At 41.8% G+C, this 25,990-nt stretch overlaps 1 protein-coding gene and 1 pseudogene across 1 annotated transcript in view; both read right to left on the bottom strand.

Moving 5' to 3' along the window:
• Positions 1-25,990, bottom strand: part of EMB3144 (AAA-type ATPase family protein) — an 85,974-nt gene that overhangs the window by 23,493 nt on the left and 36,491 nt on the right. The window contains exon 12 of the mRNA XM_087685564.1: positions 59-222. Within this exon, the coding sequence (XP_087541690.1) occupies positions 59-222 (164 nt within the window). The remainder of the gene's footprint in view (positions 1-58; positions 223-25,990) is intronic.
• LOC148042105 (uncharacterized) lies at positions 4,612-6,169 on the bottom strand (annotated as a pseudogene).

The following is a 25,990-nucleotide window of genomic DNA, read 5'->3' as shown; positions in this document are numbered from 1 at the left end:
GAAGTTATACTGCATAGACTTCTGGAATGCATGGTTTATCCTGCAGGCTGCAACTTACATGTGTTACAAGATCCTGCTCTGTTTCGTAGTGAATCTTCCCAAGAGCAGTCATGCCTGTTTGAAGTATAAGATAATCAGCTGTCATACCAGCTTCTTCCAAAGAGGTGCCAGACATCCAGGATACGTTATCCTTGCCAAAAACCTGCTCCTCAATAACCCTAGCTGCCAAAACAAGAGTACAGGTGAAAAACTAACTGTTGCACAATGTTTTCCTCACAAAAACGTATTAGCTTTTTTTGTTTGTAGCAGCTAGATTGTTTCAAATATATGTAAAGGTCACCGAGCATGGGCCAAACTTGTCAGGACGTTAAAACTACTATATGACCTAAACTCAGAATTTGAAATAGCTTCAGGACGTAGAGAATAGAGACATTGTCTAATAAAAAAATCAAAAGGGTGGCATACGAGAAGGTAGGTGATGGAAAAGTGGCCTAGCCAGTCATCTTCACTTGCAGCACCCTCACTACAAAGACACAAACATAAATTGTGTCACATGCAGAGGGTGCATTGATCCGCCCTCCTCATCACTTTTTCGTATTATTATTCATCTTTATCATCTATCAATAGTTCAGTCATATTGTCCCATTTTCCTGCTTTCATTCACATTTTGGCATGGTACCATCAACACATAGGACAGGGTCAGGGGTTGAGGGTTGGAGGGGATGGGAGCCACATAATATACACAAGTAGAACGAGATTGGGACCGCATCAAAGTGATGGGGACTGTGTCAGAGTGCTAAGCTGATCGTGCAATCATGCAGACCGTGCAGGGAAGGCTGGGCTGCTGCAAACCACAAAAGTGACGCTCAAACAACGAAGACTATTGCAATAACTTGCACAGAAAGAACACCATAAAGCAGAGGTGATACAAGGCAGTACACTTGGATTGTGAAAGACTGAAAGCACAATCAGCACTGCACATAAATGACAGTGGTCAGGACTATTCAGACCCAAAATGCAACAGTATGCACACTCCACAGGCAGAACCACAAGATGCTGGGTAAATTGAGACTCCTGAGCACAGGTCAAAATGCAGTCAGCTTGGACTTTTGGCTGATTGCAATTGCTACATATTTATCAAACAAACAGCACAGGATGATAATGCAAAACCCAGCAGTCCAAGTCCAAACTCAGCAATCAAATGGCAGCAATCAGAGACTATGAAGCTTGGACAGCAAACACAATGATAGCAGTGGCACACTAGTACATTCAGCACACACTTAGAGATCAACACAATACATGCAACAACACCAGCCAATCACAAATCAGACAATCAACTTGTATTCAAACAGACCGTCTATTTATAGACTCACTTCCAACTCTTGTAAGCTTTTCCATTCCTTTTTCTAAACTTTCATATGATTACACTTTTTTTAAAGTAACTGAAGCCACACTTCCATCCATTGTGACTTATCATTGGTTTCTTTGGGTGTATAGCTCTTCCTCCTCTGTTCCTTTGCATTGACAATTGGCGTATGGTTTGCAAAGTTTGAATCTAGCACCACCACTTTACACTTCATCCATGCCTTTTGCCTCTAGATGTGTGCAACAGTCAATAAACTAAGATTTAATTTAGCTACAACGGAAACTTAGGGCCCCAGTATGCCAAGAGTGCTAGCAAGAAGAGGCCTGGATCACAATACATTAATGTAATGACCTTAATACACACGTTTTAATGTTTTTTTTTTTTAATGAAGGCCGCCACCTGCAAAAATGCACCATTGACATCGTCTTCCTCACGCTCATCATCGGCATCATCGAGCATTGCTTCATCTCCATCATCTTCCTCGTCATCACGCTTGCAAAGAATGCGCCATCCCACGAAGCCGCATAGGGATCGATTCGACAAAGGAAAGCTCGCACATGGGCTGAGCAAAGGTCGCTGAGCAGGGTTGTCTCCATACATAGTACGGACTGATCTGTACGGTACGGTACCGTACATATCTGTATGATTTAGTACGAAAAAATAGGCACTTTTTGGCCACTCTACTTTAAGTCTACAACTTTCTTTTTTTCTTTTTCCTTTCTTTTTTTTTTCTTCTTTCTTTCTTATTTCTCCCCCAAGCCTCCCTCCCTCTCTCTCTCTCTCTCTCTCTCTCTCTCTCTCTCTCTCTCTCTCTCTAGCCTCTTCCTCTCTCTAGTTGCACTAGTACCAAGTACGAAAGGTTTGATACTATACCATACTTTAGGTACCGTACCTTACGTATCAGTACCATAAGGTACCAACTTAATGGATATATCTTTCCAATTCGAACTGCACTTTGGGACGAGCTAAATGCTCCTTATATTAATATGATTCTCCCATGAGATTAGGTTATTTGAGATTCAAACAATTTCTCTCAACCTTCTCTCTCTCAAGCCCACACTTCTCTTATTTGTATGATCATGCATGTATGATGTATCTACTCCCATCTATGTAGTTATAAGTTGTAGGTAGCAGTAGCGCATGTTGCCCATTCCGCATTAGGTTTTGGCATGTTACCCTCAAGTACTCATCTTATATGCTCTAATAGCATTGCTATTTAGACTTGAAATATCTATTCTATTATCTTTTGTCTAAAACAATCAAGTTATTTTTTTGTTGAACTAAAATCGTACCGTACCTTATAAAATCTTAAGATACCATTTCATATTTTATCGTACCGTACTGTATCGTACCTTTCGTACCTGACAACTATGTCACTGAGCAATGGGAAAGGCTACAAGCTATATAAAGCCTCGAGTATGAGGCTTATGGGAATCATCAGTCACGCTGGTCCACAAGAGAGATACAAAGAGAAGTAGAGTATAAAGCTCATAAAAATCAGCATCATTATTATTCGTTAGTCACTGCTAGTCCGAGAGAGAGAGAGAGTGTGTGTGTGTGTGTGTGAGGAGAGAGAGAGAGAGAGAGAGAGAGAGAGAGAAAACAAGTGATGGCGACCTGTCACGAGTGGCCTTCTGCACCGCCTTATCGTGCCTTGATCTGTTCCACCTGCGCACAGTCTGCATAAGGATTGCGTGATGGTGATGCTTGACAGCGACCTGACACTCTTGCCTCCTCCTACCCCGCCTTTGCAAAGAAATCTATGAGCTGCCTCTGTGAAGGGCCTCTGTGTCTTGGAGCAACTGTACTCCTAAGGCACATGTCACGAAGCCGTCGTATCTCAAGAAGAAAGAGACCAAGGCATCGCTGATCGGTAAAATCCATGACTCTGGATAGTGGTCCAAATCTGTCTCTAAAGAGACAATGGAAACAACCACGGACCTCATAATACATTGGGCAGCGGCAGATATAATGATCCTTTGTCTCTGGCTCTAATTGGCATATCTGGCATATGCGCTCCTTTGGTGGGATGGATCTATATCTACCAATCTCAATCTCTAGTTGATGTGAGGAGGTGGGCAACTGGCCAATAGTACATCTGATCCCATGGGAAAGGTGGGGTTGTCCATGTATCTCGGGCGAACAATAAATCCATCATCTGTAGTATGAAGGAAATGCTCATGGTAGAAAGCCATCTTTGTCCCTAGCTCCTGCCCTGGCATCAACTATGTCCGCCTGATATCCAACTCGGTAAGATCCATCCTGATGATCTTGCGAATCTCTAACCTGCTCAAATCACGAGATGGTGCATCAAGGGAGTACTAGGAGGGGGTAACTTGTCCATGCTAAAGCCATGCAGCTCAAACCAAGCCGACATCTGTGTATACCAACATGAAGAATCACCCTCTCTGGCAAGCTGCCTGGAGGACTCAAGGGCCAACCGTGCATATCTGTGTATGGGTAAGTCCCATAGGCTATGTATGTACATGACCGATCGGGTGAGGGCCTCTACCACAATCGGTGTAGCTACTAGCTCGGCTCTAATGATCTCATGTGGAACTGAGGCCTTACATCTGATCATCATGGATGTCATGGACACTAGGGGTTTCTCCATCGACCTCCATCTGTCATAAGTGCGCCCTGATCTGCTACGGTGGTCACGACTGGGCCTCCATATCTGTACGCCATAAAGTAGTGTGGATGTGACCAGTGTATTGAAGAGCCATAGCTTGGTGCGGGGTTCTTGGAATTGCACCTGCGAACACATCCTCTACAAACCACCTAGTGCTGTGTATCCACGACTTAGTCTAGTGTCTGCTGCTTCTCGCATAAAAAAGGTGGGCCCTGTGAATAAGACTCCCAGGTATGTATAAGAATCCACATACTCCAACTCCTCAGATACATATGTGAATTTAGGTGCTGATCTCCTGACCCACTGTGGTGTAGTATTAAATACCATCACCTTGGTTTTACCAAGGTACACTGAAAGCCCATTGTCCAAAGTATAGGAGTGTAATGCATCCAAGTGTCTTTGTAAACCCTCTGGAGAGTCAACTATCAATACAATGTCATCTGCATATAAATAGGAGAGGTATCCAAGTGCCAGCTAGTGGAGCTCCTCTATCTCCTTCCTGTGAAATATAATCAGCAATCCCATCAATGTACAGGCCAAATAATGTCGGAGAGAGGGGGCATCCCTACTTCACCCCAATGGTGGAGTAAATAGGTGCCAAAAGGCCCTCAGGTGTCTGGACTCTGCCCACAACTCTCTCATACAGTGCCAAAATATCCCAACTGAGCTCTTTCGGTACTCCCATGGCATGCAATCTATGTACCAGCCTGTCTCTTAGTACTGTGTCAAAGGCTTTGCGGAAGTCCACAAAGCAACAGTAGGTCCGTCGGCCATGGGCTCTTCCCTCCTCAATGATCGCTCTGAGTGTGAGGATGATGATCCAATGTGGAGAAGCCTCTCCTGAATCCATCTTGTCCCTGTGCTCTAAGATCCCACATCTCTGCCCACCTGCTTAACTCATGCTCAAGGATGGAAGCATATAACTTAGCCAACGTATGCCCAACCATGATAGTCCGATAGTTACAGGGTAGAGTACGGTCCCCTGACTTGAGGATAGGCACAATAGTGTTCATGCTCCAGCTTTCTGGTAGGCCTTCACACATGGCTCTGTTAAACATGTAAGCTAGGAATCCTGCCACCAAATCTCTAGCATGGATCAAGTGCTCGGCTACTAATCCATCATGATCTTGTGCCTTTCCTCTGCTAAGTCTGTCAATGGCCTCTCGGACCCTACTTTCTGTAAAAAAAGTGGTGGTCTCTGGACAAGGCTCAAGTGGGCCAGGAAGAGGTGGCTGACCCTCCCCAGTATAAAGACTAGATGCATACTCCTTCCATACAGCGGTGGACATAATAGGTGTGGTTAAGCAATGCTCTCTGAAAAGCCTCCAAGCCTCTCTAGAGTCCTGGCTCAAGAATAACTGATATAGGTCTCGCTCCAGCTGTTCTCTTCTTCCACCATGTGAGGCGTCTAAAGAGTATCTGTGCCTGTCTGTGGATAGTGGATCCCAATGCTATCTCTCTCTGTAGTGCTCTGGTCTCACGGCACTCATCATCATACCAGCTGTTCCGAGGTGTCACCCCGGTGGAGGCTCTCTGTGTGGATCGTGAGTGTGGGAAGGCTACACCTGCAGCGATGTGTAGGGCCTCACTGAACTGTTGAGTCAACTCCTGCAATGGAACGTCGGGGTTTGCATCATGTACCAATCTAAGGATCTCTGCCTCATAGATATCCTCTGTCTCTCTGGAAAAGAGGTATCTCAGGTGTCAGTGAGATGCATGGGTTTGCGTGTCAGTGAATTGGAGGTCGATGGTGAATGATAGGTAGGCATGATCCACTGCAACTCCGAGAAGGCGTGGGGATACTGAGAGGTCCTGGATGTGAGATATCAACATCGGTGGGGCAAGAACATAGTCTATTGTGCAGACCCCGTGTCGGTGAGGATAACATGTGAAGGCGTCGGATAGGGGGTATCTAGCCATGCCATTGAGAATGGCAAACCTGTGTGTTGTGCCCATCTCCACAAGGTATCTCCCATATTTGGTGACTTCCCCCATATCCTAAGATGTCCTCTCCAACTGTAGCTCTGACACATCCTGCTCCTATAGCATCTCCTCAGATGCATCAAAGAAAGACACCTTATGGGAGGCTGTCCTGGCATTAAAGTCTCCTAGTAAGATAACCTCTCCCTCCTTCGAGAACTCCCAAATATCCTCATCCAAAGCCACATATGGTGATTGCCCCTTGGTGGGGCGTATCGGGACGTCATAGGGGGGAAATAGCATATGGAAACATACAAAGTGCGTTCCTCACCACGCACTCTCACCCGCATGTATCTGGCCTGCTCATCTCTGCGGACTACCTGGATCAAGAGGTGTTGAGACAGGCATGCCCAATTTGGGTAGAGGTGGTGAATTTCCTTGTGCATCTTTGGAGATTCCTCCCTCTGGTACTGAGAACCCTTGGTGAGGTTTTGGTGGAACCTTAGTTGGCTTCCTATAATAGAAACAGGGCATGTATGCTGTCGGATACAGGCAAACCTTGCCCGACAAAAATTCGTTTTGAAGTTCCAGGGTTACAAACGTTGGTATATGAGTTGAAATGGGGTACTTTTGCAGGACAATGTTTCAAATGTGACCAGTTGGGCCATTTCATTTCGGAATGCAACCAAAATACGGAGGTAGTGTAGGGCCCTATGGATCAAGATATGGAAATGCAAGACCACCACCCTCGGCAAATGATTCAGCAACCAGTACCTAATCTAGAGTAGCTTCCCCAACAAGGTCGTGAGGAAGGTAAAAAGGATGTTCCTCACGAGGGTGGGGAGCGTCCTTCGATTGCGGTTGGGCGAAATTTGTCTCCTCGAGAAGATTCTTGGGTCACTGCGGTTTGTCGTAATGCTAGGCAAGATTCTCGCTTGAATCCTGTACATCCTCCGCCACCCCTAATCACTCAAACCTTCCAACGTAGAGGTAGGGGGTTTTATATGAAACCTCAATCTTTGCGTACTCCGGTAGTAGAAGATAAAAGGACTTTTGATTCAGCTTTGCGATTCGATGCTCTTGAAAGGCTTGTGCCTCCTCGGGATGTTTTCCGCTCCCAGCAATTGTAGTTTCCTTCTCGAGCTTCAATTGCAGATCTGCAGAGGGCAAATCTTGTAGATGTTATTTGAACTAAAATGGAGAGATTCCAGGCTGCCGAGGCTATTGATGTAAAAGGAAAAGAGAAAGCGATGGTTCAGTAGTTTTTCTTATTTGTGATTGATCATGAAAATTGCTTTGTGGAATGTGAAAGCTATTTCTTCGGACAGCAAGAACTATCGGTTGTGGAAAGTTGTGCTTGCAGGAAATTGGGATGTTTTTGTGATGTGGAGCACAAATAGCATTCTTTGGCTGGATCTTCTTATATGTATAAGGATTATGCGGTCTTTTTTAGTGGTCACGCTCTGCATAAGTCAGGAGTTATGTTAGTTGTCAAATCCTCCCTACAACCAGCATTGGTTTCTCAAGATGCCCATGGCCGATTTCAGATCCTGGAAATATATTATGAGGGGAAGGTTTTGTGGATTGTAGGCATGTATGATCCTTCTAATGCAAGGGAACGTCGTCAACTTTGGGATGACTTGCACTACCTTGTCCTGGCTCGTCAAGGCTTTGTTATGGGTGATTTTAATGCCTATGCTTCTGCAGATCAAGCGACCTCTCCGCAATCGGTTATGGATGATCCTGAGCGATAGGCTTGGGATGCTCTTGCAACGGCATCTTTGAAACAGGACATGTGGTCCTAGATATATCCATCACAAACCGAATATACTTATCGTTCTTTTCAGCATCCAAATACTTGGGCCAGACTGGATAGGATCTACATCTGCCAAAGTGACTCCTTTCTTCCTACGGTCATTGATATGCCGGTGGAAAGACAACATGTTTTGTCATATCATTACCCTTTGGTCCTCAAAATGAGCCACAGACCTGTTCATGCATTCAAGGCTCTCCTTGCCCATTTGTCTCTTCGGTTTAATCAATCTTTTTTACAGCAAAATCAGTTTTTGGAAGGTGTTCAGCAACAACTGATAGCTTCTTTTTGCTCGAAGGTCCTATCTAGAGGGATGGAAGCATGGGCAGTTTTTAGGGATAATGCGCAAGCGTTATCCCGACAATATGGTATTCAGCATGCTTCCTTGTTTCGAGCTGAATTGCAGCATGCTCAATCTTTATTAGCTCATTCCTTGTCTCTGTGTCAGACTGGGGACTCCAATGATGACTTGCTCACTTGCAAAATACAAACTCTTAGCCAGAGCCGAAGCTTTACATGATAACAACTGTCAAACTCATCAATTTTTTGCTCATCTGCATCAAAAATATGCTAGGGAAAATATTGTGCGCTTAAAGGATGGGCAAGGTGATATGGTGACTGATCCTATCTCCATTATTCGGATGACTGTTGACTTTTATAGGGCCTTGTTGGGTCCGCAAGAGATTCTTTCTGATGCTATTCTCTCTGCTCGAACATATATTTGTGACCTGGTTAGTAATCAGGTAAAACCAGAAGGGTGAATTTAATGGAGGCCAATATTTTTGAAGATGAAGTGGAAGAAGTGATGTCTCACTTGCCTCGAAGGAAAAGTCCCGACTGGGATGGGCTTCCTAATGAGCTGTTTTCAGCCCATGTGCAACTGCTTAAGGACCCATTAACTCGCTTGTGTCAGCAAGTGTCGAACTCTGGTATGATGCCTTCAAATTAGAAGATTGCTATCATCAGGTTGTTGCCCAAGGTTCCCTCTTTGACCTCTTTGAAACAATGGAGACCCATTTCAATAATGGGATCGTTATATAAAATATTCTCCAAAATTATTGCCAACTGATTGTAGAAAGTATTTCCGCACCTCATTCATCCACGTCAATATGGTTTCATTAAAGGTCAGAATATAATACACAGCATTTTGAATGTTCAGCTCGGAATTGATTATGCAAAAGCTTCTAGCCAACAGGTTGTTATGCTTCAGCTGGATATTGAGAAGGCATTTGATCATGTTAGTTGGTCATTTTTACGGCAATTAATGTCTACAACGGGTTTTGGGCCCCGTATGATTTCTCTGGTTGGAATTGCCTTATCTCAGTCTCTTCGGCAAGGCTGTCCTCTCAGCCCTTCGTTGTTTGCTTTGGTAACTCACCCGATCCTCTCATTATTGGATAAGTTGGCAGCTCAAGGTGAGATAGTTGGCTTATCTCTTCCAAGCCGTGAGCGGCTAGTGGACCGATCTTTGGCAGATGATTCTTTTATGTTCCTTAAGGCGGATCATATTAATGTCAATCGAGCAATGGTAGCCTGGAATCTTTTTGCTTTGGTATCGGGTCTTCACATGAATACTCAGAAATCCACCCTTCTCTCCTGTACGAAGAATGATCTGCAGGCCTTGGGATGGAATGGAATTGTGATCCCAAGGGGCAATATAACCAAACACTTGGAATATCCTATTGGTATGGAGGTTGCTCCCCGTGCCTTGCTGGATTGGATGGCCTCTCGAATTCATGACAGGTTCATGTACTGAAATCTCAGAGTTGGCCTCTACATGTTAGATTAAAAGTGGCTCAATGCATTATGATCAGTATGATTTCGTTCTTTCTGCCATTGCTTCCTTGGACTAAGAAGTTCCTTTTGGATTTGGTCCAGCCTATCAGATCTATGCTGTGGAAAAAGAAAGGCAATCGTTTGGGGCAGGTATGGATCTCTTGGCAACATGTGACCACTCCGAAAAGGATGGGGGGTGCAGCTTTGTTGGATGTTAATTTGCATATGGCCACTTTGAGGCTATCCCTTTTGCAGAGTCTATGTATTTAGTGTCATCCTTGGTCAGATATTGCCAAATTCTTCATATAAAAGACTGGCATCTCTCATGGTAGCACGGTTATTTATGCTTCCTAGGGGCATGCGCTTGATTCTACAAGGCCTATAAAGGGGTCTCCCAGTCTTTTCTCCTTTCTCATTTGATTGCTTCCTGGCAGGAGATGCTTCATTTTGCAATTTGGCGTCCTCCGGATATTCATAAGGAGGAAAATTCGCTACAAGGAGAAATATTAGCTTCCTCAAGGTTGTTGGATTGGCCACAAAAAGATTTGCAGTGAGACAAGTTTAATCGGATGGCTAGGTTAGGATTGAAGACAATCCATGATAGTGTTATTACTGAGCAGCCCTACCTTTATTCTTTTAGGAGTATTTGTCAGTACTTTAGGGTGCCTCGTGGATATAGGAACATTTGGTCGTCCATACAGGACAGTCTTCAGAGGTTCTCTCCTTTACCTGCGTTATAGTCATTGGATCCATGGCGTGACTAGATGTTTGTGCTTCTTGTTGACTTTGAGAAAATATCAACTAATCAGATATATCATCAAATGGTGGAAGCTAAGAGATAGGCCACGGGGAAAGTTAATAAGTTCTAGCATCTCAGGGATAGCAAAAAGAAGTGGCAGGAAAGATTTATCCAGCTTTGGAAGTCTAAAGTTCCGTGTCAGGGTAAAGTGTTCATGTGGAGACTACTCATTAGGGATCTTCCAATGGGAGAAGTGCTCCGTGCCCGAAAGATCTCTGCAAGTGTACTACATGTGATGAACCCACGTGTGGTTCCCGATGACTCAGCACCGCATACAAGTTTGTTCGTGGATTATGGGAAATATGTCCTCTATGCCCTCTTTGTATTCAGATTGTTCCTACCTATTCCATTTCCTTAGATGGACAGCCCTGTGGCATATATGGCGTACTCGCAATGCCTAAATTTTTGATTCAGCATCGGGCATCCATGGGCATCTGGCTCGTGTGCGCGGATTGGTGTTATGGCAAATCTTTTCTATGATGTTAGCTAACCTAGTTCTTCCGAATATTGATGCTTCTTGGCTGGTGATTGTTCGCTCTACTCCAGCTGTTCCTTCTACGTGATTTATTAGAACTGGTCATGTAATAGGTTGTTCTGGTTGTTCTGAGAGCCTGCATGCCTCATGTAAATATTATACAGAGAGTGAGTGAGAGAGATAGAGTATGCTGACTTGATGGTCTGATGTAATAGAATGTAAGAGATACAGAGAGAATGTTAACCTGCTGGTATGATGTAAATATTTACTACTTAATTCAATTATCTTCACGAAAAAGAAAAGCGTATGTGTGTGAGAAAAGATGGCAAGAGAGACTGATAGAGGAGTAAGAGGGAGAAGTAGAGAGAGAGAGGAAGTTAGAGAGAGTATGAAGAGAGGAAGATAGTTAGAAGAGTGGGAGCTAGAGAGAGATAGAGAGAAAAGAGTAGTAGAAAGAGAGAGGAATAGAGAGAAAGATAGTACTTGGATTATCCTTTCCTTCTAGCCTTGATACTTCCTTGCTTTGCCAAACGCTAAGTATCCCATTTGCCTCACCAAGCTTTACTTCAAAGACATAAGTTTTGGAGGTACTACAAGGATCCAAGAACAGATAGAGCAAAGACCATGTCATGGGGACGTGAAATTTTGAGATGCTTTAATCTTGTTGATAACATTTGATTAAGTTATTAATCAAATGTGAAAGGTTGGTTAGCACATGTGATGCACATGGTAGTTATTTCATGGTAACAAGCCAAGGACCCTGAGGATGTAGTGGGTGCTAAAGGCAAAAGTTATAATAAGTTATGTCTAAGGTGGTACTTGGTATCAAATTTGAGCCTAGACTAATTTATTGGTCACTAATATCAATGGTGATATTAGGACTAAGCAAATTTTTAATTAATGCCAATCGATGAGCTAATAACTAGTCAAGGATACTTGGAAGACAAATTGGCCTAGTCAATTTCATTATTGGCTAGTGAAATTAATTTTCTGAGCACTAAAGTAATTATCAAATTAATTTTCAAAATTACTATTCTGAAATTTATTTTAATAAGCTAGATAATGTTGAAAAATGGGATTAGAAGGCTGCCACTTGGCAAAACTTGGCCATGCAAGTGAAAAAACGTTTTTAAGGACTGGTGGAAGTCTATTCCAACCATTGTGAGAAAGGAGGAGGCTGTTAAAGAGCAAGGAGAGACTATTGATGTGATTTGCAGCCTACAGCATGTGACAACAGATTGGAGCCCTCCAAGAGCAAATGACAACAACCAACAGTCCTTTTGCTGCAAATGACAGCACATAGAATGGGGTAGTAGTCTTTTTGGTGGTCCTAAGCTATAGGTAACAACTTCATGGCTGTTTAAGCAGGGTAGCTGTAGTTTTTCAATGTTTCTCGTAATGAAACTCTAAAAATTCTCTCTCTACAACATTCTCTCTCATCCCCCATCCATCTATCAAGTTATCTTAGCATTTTCCAATAGTTTGAGCTACTAGAGGAAGAGATTTCAATCAATCTCTACTGCAAACCATCGTTACCTAGAACAGGGAACGGGAACGGGACCCCCTGGAATGGAGGGAACGTCCAAAGGTCGGGGAACGGGAACGAGGGGAACGGCACATGTCTTAAGTGCCCCAAATATGCCCTACATGAACCAAATTGCCCCAAAGAATGTCTCTCTAATTACCCCAATACCCCTCAAAGCTTGAAATTGACCCAAATGTTCCAAAATTGACTCAATTATCCCCATAGCTCCAAATTGCCTTGAATTGCCCCAATTATCCCAATTTCCCTTGAAATTAGACAATATAAATGGATGAATACCTTGGAATTGAGAATAGGCTGAAATTTGATTGTGATTTGCAAGAGTTGATAATGCATCAAATTTGAACGTTGTAGGGACTCCTAATTAGCTTGTGGGTTGTCTTGACACTTTGAATCTTCAAAGAGAGAGAGAGAGAGAGAGAGAGAGAGAGAGAGAGAGAGTAGTGTGTGCACATTAGGCAATGGAGATGGGTGAATATGTGGTAGAAGGAGTGTGACCCAAGCAAAAAGAAAAAACCGAAAAAAATGTCAATTTTCGATCAACAAGCTTGGAACGGTTGTTCCAAACAGGAAACGGTAGGGAACGGCAGGGAACGTTCCCTGGCTGTTTCACCTCCTTGGAGGGTTTGGAACACGTTAGGCCATTCCTATAGGCCAGAACGGCCGTTCCCTGTTTCTATGTTGTAAACCCTAACTTACAGTAGAAATTAGGGTTTTGACAGCTACCTCGGGATGCATGCTCAGAATTGAGAACCTAGGACTTGAATTCCAACAATTGAAATTGAGGAATTTCAAGGAGATTCAAGAGGCCAGTCAATCAATATCAACTTTGGAGTTGAATTTTCTGTCAAAGAGCAGGGTGAAAGTCAATCCCCAAGCAAACCAAGGGGCAAATTGGTGTGGAGACTTGCTAGTCAGTTTTGATAGCAAGAGGCACTTGGATTAGCAAAGGAGATCAAAGGATCTCAGTTGTACTCCTTTCATTTGCAATATAAGATAAAGAAATACCGCAAGGGGTGCAAGTTTAGGGCCAACCGGTGTTCAATGCCCGAGATTAAATTGATAGAGTGTGCATTTTCAGTTTATGTGAATTTTGTGCTTGCTATATTTAGTGCTTAATCAGGCTATTTACCACCCGATCCGAGGAAAAAAAGACTGGTTTCAAATCATGTTAAAAGAAATTCGCTTGCTACAATGGCCCCAAAGCCATGAAGAGTTGGAGTGGAACAAGAGGTTGCATGTGTAAACAAAGTCCCATCCACACCAACATCTGTTCAAGTGCCTTTAGATAGATTCAAAGGAATTTTTTATTAAGTCAAATAATTGATTGATTAATTGATTGATTGATTAGTTTATATCTAGTTAGATATCGTTAGTACTTGCAACATGACAAGTAAAGAGTAGATTCTGTTCATGTAGTCAAGATCCTTAAATTATTGTGCATTTAGGAGGGAATTACAACTTACAACATCCTTAGGATACCAAAATGAATTGTCCATTAGGAACTAATTATGATTATCCCTTAAAGGACGGGATTGCTAGGAGTAAAGATAGATGCCTCACTCATGCATGTTAAAGTGTTGCATACTAATCCGTTATATCATCTAGGAGAAAAGCTTATTACCTTTGAAAAGTACGGAGGGTTGAGAAGTATTATACCCTAAACACTAATAGGACTATTATGCACTCTAGGAGAAATAAGTTGTGGATTGTATCTTCTCTTGTAAGATATTCAAAGGAAAATGTTTTGGTTTTCATGAAATGTTCTTAAACATGCTTGCTACTTGGAAGAAGAGATGTTTTCCTAGCTAGGAATAGGTTGACTGCCTTGTTTCTAGATTTTAGAAAAGAGAGACTATATCCACATGGGTGAATTCTTGGATACGCCCTAGATCTCCCCCAAGGCTAGTGATGGAGCCCTTCACCAAGAGGCTAGATTTTTCTACTCCAAGTGCTAGTACCGACCTCAGATGTAAGAGGTCTCTCCATATGGAGGATGTTAGGCTAGGAGGCAACGAGGGTGCCAGAGGGGCTTGTGAAGAAACTGCTAGGGTTTGCACTAAGGAAACACAGATGTACAACCACGACAAAAACACAAAGACACAGACAGCGGCATGCAAAACTCAAGCCCTAAATGCAAAATGCAAAACTCAAGCCCTAAATGCAAAATGCAAAACTCAAAACGCAAAAATATAAAAACACTAACACAAACAGAGAGAGAAGGAGAACTTTGAAGTGAATGAATCAATGTAGCAAATGAATGTAAGAGTGTACAAAATACTCAAGGGCATAGCGGTGAGTATCGAAGTGTGACATCCACCGAAGATGGATCCAGAGTACTATAACCACCAGTTAGAGTATATCACAGGGTATAGAAGACCAAAATGCAAATCATCGGAGGCAATAGGATACCTCGCAACAACAATGGAGATGCACGAGGATACCGGCGATGGCTGAAACTGCCAAACGCACCACAAGAGGTGTCAACTGGAGCTAGCAATGGCTGTCTAGAGCCAAACGCGGCAGTGAGAGAACCACCAAGCAGCAAGTGGCAGCTGGAAGGGTAGTCGCCAAGGGCTACAGTAGCATATGGAATGGTGGCAACAATCACAAAGGTTGGACAGCCACGTTGAGGAAGGCTGATGGCGAAGATCTTCACGTGAAAACAAAAACTTTATGGCCTTACAAGTCATTTTGACCTCTTGCAAATGTTAATACATCATTTCATTTCATTCCCCTATCCTAACACACACACACACATGTATGTGCAAACACATCTATACATGTACATATTGTATGTTCATTTATTCATGTTTAAATTTATTTATTTATTTTGTATGTAAAAAGTTACACAATTCTTGTGTGTACAACAAGTGCATGTGCCAACTTGCATAGAATTTTGTCAAAGAAGTTGAAATGTAAAAGTACAATGGCTCCTTTATTTTTAAATATTACATATCAAACATCCACTTACATTTTTGCACTGAGGTCAAATAGAGAATAAAGAACGTTCTGTAACACAAGGCTTGGTCATAAAGTTCATATTAGGTCATATTTTCTACCCATGACCAGACGCACCAAGGGGGACTTACCTGTCCACCTGAGGCGCAGACGGTTACGGCAGGATGAGGCTAAGCGTCCCAAGGATGCACGATCAGAGGAACAAAGAAAGCCGCAAGACCTCCCTAAACACTTTTCTAAATTCAAAAGAGGGGACAGAGTAGTGGTTCTGCTAAGTGCCAAGCTCCAAGGGCAAACCAGCGAACCAATCGAAGTACATAGAAGCTATGAGGACTAGATGGAAATAGCCTCTATTTATAGATGTGAATAAACCCTCCCAAATTAGGATTTCACAAAAACTCTCTCGAATTGCACATTGATTTTGAGTTTTTCATTAAATAAGCATGTTTTAAAGTTGTTTAAGAAGCTAATTAGCATGGAATGCATTTCTTGGCTCAACAACCCCTCTCAAGCCCAAAACATGGCTAGAAAGGAAGGCCAACCCAAGTTTACTGAAAGTGTTCCACCTTAAAGCAACCAAGGCATCGAACAAAGGGTGCATGGTGGCTACCAAGTGGCCTACAAAGACTACAAAGGCAATGGATATCTTACCAAGAGAGTCCAAGTAGTCGCCCAAGAGAAGACAAGACATTGGACAAAGGGTGCTCATCGGCTGTCCAATGGCCTACCAAGTCTTGCAAAGGCAGATGGAATCACAATGAAGTGTGTGGAGTTTTTTTCTTTTTGTGAATAAATAAATATAAAGGTGTTTGGAGAGATGGGTGGCAATCAATTAAGTAACTGTAAGATACGGAAAAATGAGAAGAGATGGTTAGGTCCAACCCATCACAATATAGACAACAAGCTACCCATCCACTCGAGGGTATCAATAATGATGGAAGGGGTGATGAAGGAATGGTGGTGTGGTGTAAGAACCTCTGGTGGAGATAGCTCACAATCCACCCCCCAAGGGTGCTCTACACAATGAGATGCATAGTATACTACATGCTGAGAATGCTCATGCCGTAGGTGGCACTTGGATAGTGTCGCTTATGGAAAAATTGTCCACTTGCCCAAGTGCCCTTAACAAAGATGATGAAATCATGCAATGCAAAGGAGAAGGTACAACAAGGGGGATGTCAAAGACAAAGTGCTGAAACCTAGAGAATACCAAGAAGGATAGCAACCCCCTCTCAACCGTGGATGTCAACATAGTTTCTTCATATGTTTTTCATACACATACGCATACAGGTATGAAAGTATGAAAAAAGTATGTTTCACCGGTACTATTTGAACCATATGTGACCTAAAAATTTTACATGTTTTTCTACTAGTATACATTTAATTAACCACATTTTCCCATGATGCGCACACATTTTAAAATACACATTATAATGTGAAAACTTGACAAAATTTGAGCCATACATGACCTGAAATTTTAACATACTTTTCTACTAGTATACATTTAATTAACCACATTTTCCCATGACACACACACATTTTAAAACACACATTACAATGTGAAGACTTGACATACCAAAGACACATTGTGTAGACATTGTGTAAGCCTGTAGACTCACAGTAGACATTAATTTAGTCCAACACTAAAAACAAAACCCTGCAAAAGAGATGAAAATCTACAAGTACAAAGGTGAGTAGTGAGATACTCCAAAAAACAAAACTAAAATGAAAAGCTAATTGAATGAACAATGCAATGATACAAATATGTATGTGTGTGTGAATAAATGCGGCGGAATACTTAAGAAGGAAATCCAAGGATAAAATCTTGTGGGCCAAACTCAAAAGCCTAAAGATCTAAGAGTGTGAAAATGGAGAGAATCTACATATATGGCCACCATCGTATACGCCCACTTGCAGGGCTTTGCCAATGAAACGCTTGACGAGGTGGTGAGGTAGTCCTACATAGAGGTGAATGTGATGTAGATGCCTAAAGTGCAATCGGATTGGTACTAACAAACCAATCAACTAATCCTTCACTAGTAGTAGTGAAACATATAGGTTGCTAAGTTTATCCACATGCCACATGTCCAATAGCCACTAGGGCAAATGGCGCAAATGGAGCAGATGGTGCAACAGTGGGAGGCATAGCCCCACTAGACTGGCCAGCTAGAGTGGAGGTAATTGCGGCAATCTGCTATGGCTTATAGGTGAAAGGACTTGGGCCTTGGTAGGACACTCCTCGTCCACATGGCCCTACCTCTGGCAATGTGTACAAAACCTATTTTTCTTAGGGAGTTATTACCAGATGGGTTTTGTTTCTTTGGTTGCATCTAAGGAAGAGGTGTCACCTTTTCATTGGCTTGCCTTCGCATCTTGCAAGTTCTTACGACTATTGGTTTTCCCTCCCGAAAAAGAGGCAACCAATCCCCTCTGCTCAAACTAAGGCTATATAGAGGGTTTCTGGTAGACTTGATCGTACAACCATGCGTAACATAAAAACTAACACACAAACTTCTAGAAGGTCAGCAATCTAGGTAGTGAGAAATGTGCTAGATAAAATGGAAGCATTTATTAGGCAACTTGTTCAAAAAGAATGTGACCTAATCATTATCTGACTTTAAGGAGCCAGTAGTAGCAAACTCAGCGAGCCGGTATTCGACCACTAACTTGACTTGTTCAAGAAGAATGTGACCTAATCATTATCTAACTTTGAGGAGCCATTAGTAACAAACTCAGCGAGCTAGTATTCAACCACCAACTTGACTTTTAGATCATCCCCTTCCTCAATGAAAAACTCCTGAAGCTCAAAATCCAGATTGATACGTCGAGTGTGATATTGCACCGCATAGCAGTCAATAAGATGACTCCAATGCTCAGATGTGAGGAGAAAATGTTGTAACTAAGAGTGGAACTCGAGAAGCAACCCCTATATTGACTCAACATTGGTTGTGGCATTGCAAGCTTTCCATTGACGGATGAGATCAGGGTGAGCTAATCAAGGGTCCGACATAGACTCTAGACCAACGATGAGGTTCCAAAGTCCCTAAGATTCAAGCACTTGTGTTCCATGAAGTTCGAACAAGTGTTGAAATTCGACCCCTTAAAACGAGTCTTATCCCTAAAGGCATTCTTGGCCGTTCCAACAAGAGTGGTACTGCTAGGAGATGGATAAGGTGTGTAATGGGGATAGGGTGGATAGGGAGGATAAGGTGGTAGAGTGGAGTACACTTGGAAAGTAATCCCAAAGTGCCCACCATGCATCACGAAGTGTGCATAGTGGATCCAAATATCAGCATGGGCTCACTGGGTATGGGCATGGTAACTACATGAGGAGCCCATGGTGGAGGGATACGAACACGTGAAGCAAAGGATGGGAATTCCTGCATAAGAATGACGCAATGAATGTGAGATGACATACCAAAAGCAGAGAATGGAAATCCTTGCGTCTGAGAGGTCAAAGGAGCTAGGTGACTAGGGGTAGAAAGGGGAATGCCCATCACAGCCATCCCAGTGAAAAATGATGTGCTCATTGACGAAAAGGTGGAGGGAACTATAATAAAGGATGGAACGCCCTGTAGCAAGGCCCCATGGTGCAAAGAGGCTTAAAGATAAGTGGAGGGTACAATGTTAAAGGGTGGCATTCCCATGACCGATGTACCGTGATGTGAAGGTTAGCCAAAAGAGGTGGATGGGATGGAAGAGATTTGAGAAAAGTAGCTTACATACTCAAATGAAACAAAAAATATAGATACACTTTAAGAATGCCTGTGTCAAGAATCCCCTCCATTGACGTTTACATACAGAAAATCATTCGCAAACTGCACAACTAAAAGAGAAATGAGAAAGGGTTTTGAGTCATACAACTCAAAGGGGTTGTACGAACCTGATACTAGACCTGGCTGAAATGAAGAAGATGGGTTTCTAGTCGTCTCAAATATCTTATGTTCTCCATGATCAGAGAGGTGGCCAACCTCACCAACCGGTCCAAATGATTTAGCCACACTGGTAGAAGGGGTGCAAGATCAACTATATGCGATGCACAAGCACTCTTCAAACTCCTCCTCTATCATGGGATTGAAATCTAGAATAGGAGAAAACAAAGAAGGTAAAGGTAAAGGTGAAGGTAAAGGTGGTGTGTCATCTTCTTCGTCGAGTTCATAATGCCTCCTCAGAGCCTCCAGTGATGAGGAAGCCTAATAAGACATCATGAGGTCCCAAGAATCATTCGTGTGCCTCGCATAAAATCTAGCACTCCACAATATCCACAAGATACTCATTACAAGAGCACCAGCTCTGATACCATGTGAAGAAACTACTAGGGTTTGCACTTAGGAAAACCAAAGTGCACGACCACAACAAAAGCACAAAGACACAGACAATGATGCATAAAACCGAAACTCTAAACGTAAAACGCTATTGTGCCGCTATGCGAACACAGTGTAAAAAGCTCTAGAGTTCATCGTCATCTGGCTTTCTTATTGATCTACAAACTCAATGTCATCTTAGTCATTAGTGCTAGTATCCATGGTATAGACTAGTATCCATGGTATGGATGGTTCAAAATTACTAGATTTTTGAACAAGTTTAGCCTATTTTTAATATTTTGGATACTATTTCTTGTAAATATCCTAAAAAGCTATGAAAACTTCTAGAATAGGGTAACATGCAAAAAGCAAGTTGCTTTTTCAACCAATTTTAGAGATTTTATGCAAACAGGATTGGCGAAACCGCGTGTGTCGCAAACACAGTTTACAGGCAGCAAATAGCACTCTGAAGAACTAGAGAAGAAGAGGTGATTTGAGAGATTTTTTACCAGTCCTCCTAGGGTTTTACCCCCCTTTCGGAGCCAACAGAACCATCAGATTTGAGATCTGAGCAGCAAAGAAAAAGCTAGTGTTTGATGCACGTTTTTGGTCTACAAGGGAGCTGTAGAAGATCTAATGCTTGGAGATTGCTTCTGAGTAGTGCCAAACAAGGAATTTGTTTATCTTCTCAGGTTCTATTAATACATAGTGCTTTGATTCATTGTGCTTTGTCTTTAACTTGTGTATCTCTTGTCTATTCTTTTTCTTTTCTTCTATCTCCCATTCTCTACTTCCGTCAATCTCTAATCCCCACTAGATATGACCTTTCGACTAAAACCCCTCTGACATTGGTAAACTTGATGTGAAAGGTCGTCAGAAGGAAAGTCAGGATGGGAGAACCTCCAAGCACAATTTCTAGTGATGTTTTGCAACAGTTAGTGCAGAATATGAATATGCTTATGCAACAACAAGTGATGCAAACTTCTACTCAAACAAAAAATGTTGTGATAAATGCTCTGCTAGCAATAGAGCGTGAGATGAAGTTATTTAATGCCACAAATGTATCTACATATTTGCATACCAATGCTCAAAAGATGGAGTTCTCTGGGATGGCTCAACTTGCATGGAGTCAGTATTTTGTACGGGTCATTGTACGTGAATTAAAAGCCCTACCAAATTATACATGCAGGATGTTGACTGGGGAGCTTTCAAGAAGACCCTCAGGGTAGAATTTTACATTGAAGATACTAGTTTGATTATACGCAAGACTTTCCAAGAGTGGGTTCTATAACCCAATAAGAGTCTTGTGGCTATAGAATTATTAAGAGAATTTGAAAGTCGATTTGAGCAATTAGATCTTGCAAAACAGCAAGCTCTTGCAAGTCAGAAAATTGAATTGTTTCTACAAGCAGTAGATCCTAAGCTTCAAGAGAAGCTTGATGATTTACTAGAGGATCGAACTACAGAGACAAGTCTTAAAACAGAGTGGAGGTATGTTAAGGAAGTTGTTATTGCACTGGTGAAAAAGCATAGAAGAAGAGAAAGATTGTATCTAGCTTGTCCACTTTTACAGGCAAAATAGTTGATGTATCCAATAAGCCATCCACTTCTATGGCTAACCCTATAGCTGCACCTGCTTTGAATTTTGGAAAGGGAGGTATGCAAAAGTTGTTGGACAACATGGCTGTCGAAAATGCTTATGCGGTTATACATGCTTCTACTTTTTGTCTACAGTTGGATAGAATGTCTAGCCAAGTGACAGTTGGTCCGAAGACTGTAATATAGACACATGCTTCTACTTTTTGTCTACAATTGGATAGAATGCCTAGCCAAGTGATGGTTGGTCTGCAGACTATAATATGGACACATGCTTTACATACAACTAAAAAGAGAAAAGTTACTAATAGTGAAATGTCTCATGCACGGCAAGACATTCGTGACATAATTGGTTGGGAATCATCAGTAGATGCATATTCAACAAAAGTGTAAAACACGGATGTACTTGTGAAAATGAGATGAAGATAATGCAGGGACATCTAAGAGAGTAAGAAGAAGAAGTGTGGATCCTTCTAAAGTTACAAATCAACCACCTTCCGAGCATGTTATGGAAAAGATTGGGTAGGAGCAAAAACAAGATAGCAAGCAAGAGAGCAAAAAGAATGGCAAACAGTCGAGGTACAAGTTGCAATCTGATGTTGAGACAGCTACAGATGCCTTGGAAGATCCTATAGTGGAAGAGTCAGCCATTGCATTTGTAGATTTTCTTAATGCATCTGAAGAGATTTACGAAGCTCGTGTTTTACGTGATGCAAGGACTCAATGGAATGATTGGTGAAGTGTTGGATGCATATGATTTGCAGAATACAGTTATCGTTTCTGAGACAATTCATGAACTCGAGGATATGCCTTTAGAGGATATTAGATGTAATACTCCACAACTGGAAAATGTTTCGGATGCTTTGTCAGAGGCCTTGATAGGCAATTCAAAGATGCTTCAAGATATGGACTGCTTCACTATTTTTGGTGATGGTGAGAATGTGTTGGATGCAAGTGAGGCTCAGTTTATGTTTGATATGGTATACAATTGTCAATATGTTCTTTGGACATGTATGATGTTATAGCATTGTTTGCTTAGCAAGAAGGATTACAATGGGTTGAAGCAGCTGTAGAGACAAAGTATAAGACGGTTAATAAAAAGGTGAAACCTATTGCTTTGCCACTTTCACCAGAAAGTGAGGGTCTATATGAAAAAGTGTCAAGCCAGCTAAGCTTACACAATCCTAAAGATATAGGTCATCACTTTACACCTGAAACATTACAGGAATTGAAAGTTGGTATAGAAAGGTTTCTTTTGCCTGCTAAAAGAGATTGTTTTATGCAAATGTTGGCTAGGCATGGAAAAGCATTTGCATTTCAGCCAACTGAAAAAGGATGTGTGAATCCAAGTATTATCTCTCCTATGGTCATATTTACTATGCCACACGTACCATGGAACTTGAGGCCTATTCCAGTGCCTAAAGCTTACTTACCAAAGCTAATGGATTTACTAAGATTCACTCGAAGATCTTGGAGCCCTCTTCAAACCCGTATTCAAATCGTTGGTTTATTGTATCCAAAAAGAATGGGGCTTTCAAGACATGTAGTTGGTCAATAAAGTGACTATAAGAAATATGGGAGCAGGTCCTGTGGTTGATGAATTTGCAAAGGCTTTTGCAGGCAGAGTGATCTATTCTTTGGATGATCTTTACTCCGAGTATGATCAATTTTAGCTTGCAGTTGAGAGCAGGGATATCACAACCATGAAGACTCCCTTGGGGTTAGTACGGATGTGTACTCTCCCACAGGGAGCAACAAACTCAGTGGCATATATGACAAATGCTATGAATAGGATACTCAAGGATTTTATGCTACAATTGACAATGCCCTTCTTGGATGATGCTCCAATCAAAGGGTGTGCAGTGGATGAAAAGAATGAAAAGACGGATGCTCATACAGACAGTTTATTGCAGACCATATTGTAGATTGTAAAAGGAGTTTGATGCATCTAGAAGAGGTGCATTTAACTCTTTCTCGACAAGAGCGTGTCTTTGGAGTTGAAGAAGTTTTGATTGTTGGGCATATATATGGGCTCTATGGGCGAAGTCCATCACCAGCAAAAATAGATGGGATTGATAGAATACAAGATATATGCACGAATGTATGAAAGGTGCATAGATTCTTGGGTGCATATATGTTCTATTTGATATGGATTCCTCACTTTGCACATGTAGCCGATGCTCTACATCAGCTCTTGAGAAAAGGTCAGAGATTTCATTGGGAAAGGAAGCATCAGAAAGCAATGAAGAAATTGAAGCAGCTCTTGAAATTTGCTCCTACATTGAGAAAGGTCGATTATTCACATGGAAAGCCTATCATTATTACTATTGATACAAGCCCAATTGGAATTGGATGGGCAATTGGGCAAGATGATAAGAAAGGGCAAAGATATGCAATTCGCTTTGGTGCTAAAGTATTGACTCAATGACAAAGAAGGTATCCACATGTAAAAAGAGAATTATGAGAAATTATGACAGCCCTTAAATGTGATAAGGAATATTTTATGGGTGCTCGCGTAGTCATTGAGACTGATTGTTTGCCAGTATTGGATATGATTACTAGTTGTGCTACCCCGAACATTGCTATGCTCCGATGGATTGCATACATCAAATCTTTGAACCCTAAATTTCAGCATATTGCAGGAAGAGATAACCCAGTGGCAGACATGTTATCTCGGGCACGCTATAAGAATAAAGATGGGATGATGGATGAGGAGGAAGTTGATGACTTTCTTGCAGCTGAAAATGACGTTGTAAGAGTGAATTTAGCAATGCAAGGAGTTGCTATAACACTAAGAGAAGCTTGGACAGCAAAGAGAAGTCACTTTAGATGCTATGTATCTTGTGTAGAAGTGTTTCTGGAAGACAAATATACAAGAGAGTGGCTGAGAATTGGTCAATACCTCAATACATTAACAAAGAGAGACGAGTAGTCGAATGAGGAGTTCAAGAAGATCAAGAGGAAAGCCTATGGATTTTTCTTAAAAGATGGATACTTGTGGAAACATGCTAAGAAGAAACAGGATATGCCATTGCGAGTTTTGGGTGACAGAGCTTCACAAGTAAACGTTATGCAAAAATTTCATGAAAGCTTATGGGCTGGCCATAGAGATGTTTAGGATACCTTTGCAAGCATCAAAGAAAGATATTGGTGGCAGGGTATATATAAGGATGTTGCTCACTTTGTGGAAACATGTACGATATATCAAATGTATTCATCTATGAGACATCAGGATAGATTGCAACTCACATATCCATTGTCTCTTTATTTTAAGTGGGTGGTGGATTTAGTCACGATGCCTACAAGTCTTTGGCAAATGAGATATCTTGTACTTGCCCGTGAAAACTTGATTAATCAAGTGAAAGGGAGAGCTCTATGTACTAAGACAACAAATGCAGTGAGTACTTTTCTCTTAGAAGAGATCTTTTGTCGATATAGTTGTGTGGGAAAAATTACAGCAAATAGGGGTGAACTGGATGCAGATAAAGCCCATGATTTCTTTGCACGGCTGGGGATAAAGCTTGCTTTAACTTCAGCTTATAACCCTAAAGAAAATCACAAAAGTAAAAGAGGTCATCCACCTATTGTAAAGGCATTCGCAAAAGCATGTGAAGAGAAGGTAAAAGAGTGGCTACGATTGCTCCCTTATGCTTTGTGGGCTGACAGAACAACTCATAGTGTTGTTACAGGATATATGCCAATTGAATTGATGTATGGTCAAAAACCTATCATGCCGATAGAAAAGATGACAGTCACATGGAGTGTACTACCTTGGGAAGAGGAGTTGAATCGAGAGGAGTTGTTGGCCTTACGTATTAGACAATTGGAAAGAAAGTCAGAAGACATAGAGACAACAGTTGCAAAGTTAAGCGCAACAAGGATACAGAATAAGAAACGGTTTGACAAAAGACATAGATTGAGGCCAAGAACCATACAAGATGAGGATTGGGTACTGGTTTATGATACCAGTTTAGACAACCAGCATAGTGCCATGTGTAAAGTTTCCAAAAGATGGTTTGGACCCTATGTGGTAAGACAGGTGTTTGATAATGCTACTTATGCATTAAATGAGCTGGATGGGACAGCTATAAAACTTCTGGTAGCAGACAAAAGAATCAAATTATTCAAGAGGCAGAAATCTACTGCCCATGAGTTGCTAGAATTGAAAGAAAATAGTGGAGCCACGATACAGAGGCTAGCCAAGAAGATATGAAAGATAGAAAAGTAAAGGATATGATTGCAAAGGATGAGGACTTAGAATCTAGTGACAACTAGGACTTTGGCATATACCGAAAGATGTGCAGATTCAAAAGGGGTGGATGTCGTGCCGCTACACGGGCACTGTGTGAAAAACTCTAGACTGCATCGTCATCTAGCTTTCTTATTGATCTATAGACTCAATGTCGTCTTAATCATTAGTGCTAGTATCCGTGGTATGGATGGTTCAAAAATACTAGAGTTTTGGACAAGTTTAGCCTATTTTAGATATTATTTCATGTAAATATCCTAAAAAGCTATGGAAACTTCCAAAATAGGGTAACATGCAAAAAGCAAGATGCTTTTTCAACCAATTTTAGAGATTTCATGAAAAAAAAAAGAATTGACAAAATCACACGTGTCACGATCGCAGTTTACAGGCAGCAGACAGCACTCTGAATTGGAAGGAGTGATCTGGGAGGTTTCTCAACAAGTGTCCCAAGGTTTTATCCCCTTTCGAAGCCAATGGAACCATCGAATTTGCGGTCTAAGCAGCAAAAAAGAAGCAAGTGTTTACAAGGGAGCTCCAGGAGATCTAATTCTTGGAG

Source organism: Lygodium microphyllum, chromosome 1, assembly GCF_053477565.2.
Source record: "Lygodium microphyllum isolate KBCC chromosome 1, Lygodium_microphyllum_v1.1.10, whole genome shotgun sequence".
Lineage (NCBI taxonomy): Eukaryota > Viridiplantae > Streptophyta > Polypodiopsida > Schizaeales > Lygodiaceae > Lygodium > Lygodium microphyllum.
Note: the sequence above shows the minus strand (reverse complement) of the source record. Positions and strands in the feature narration are given on the sequence as shown.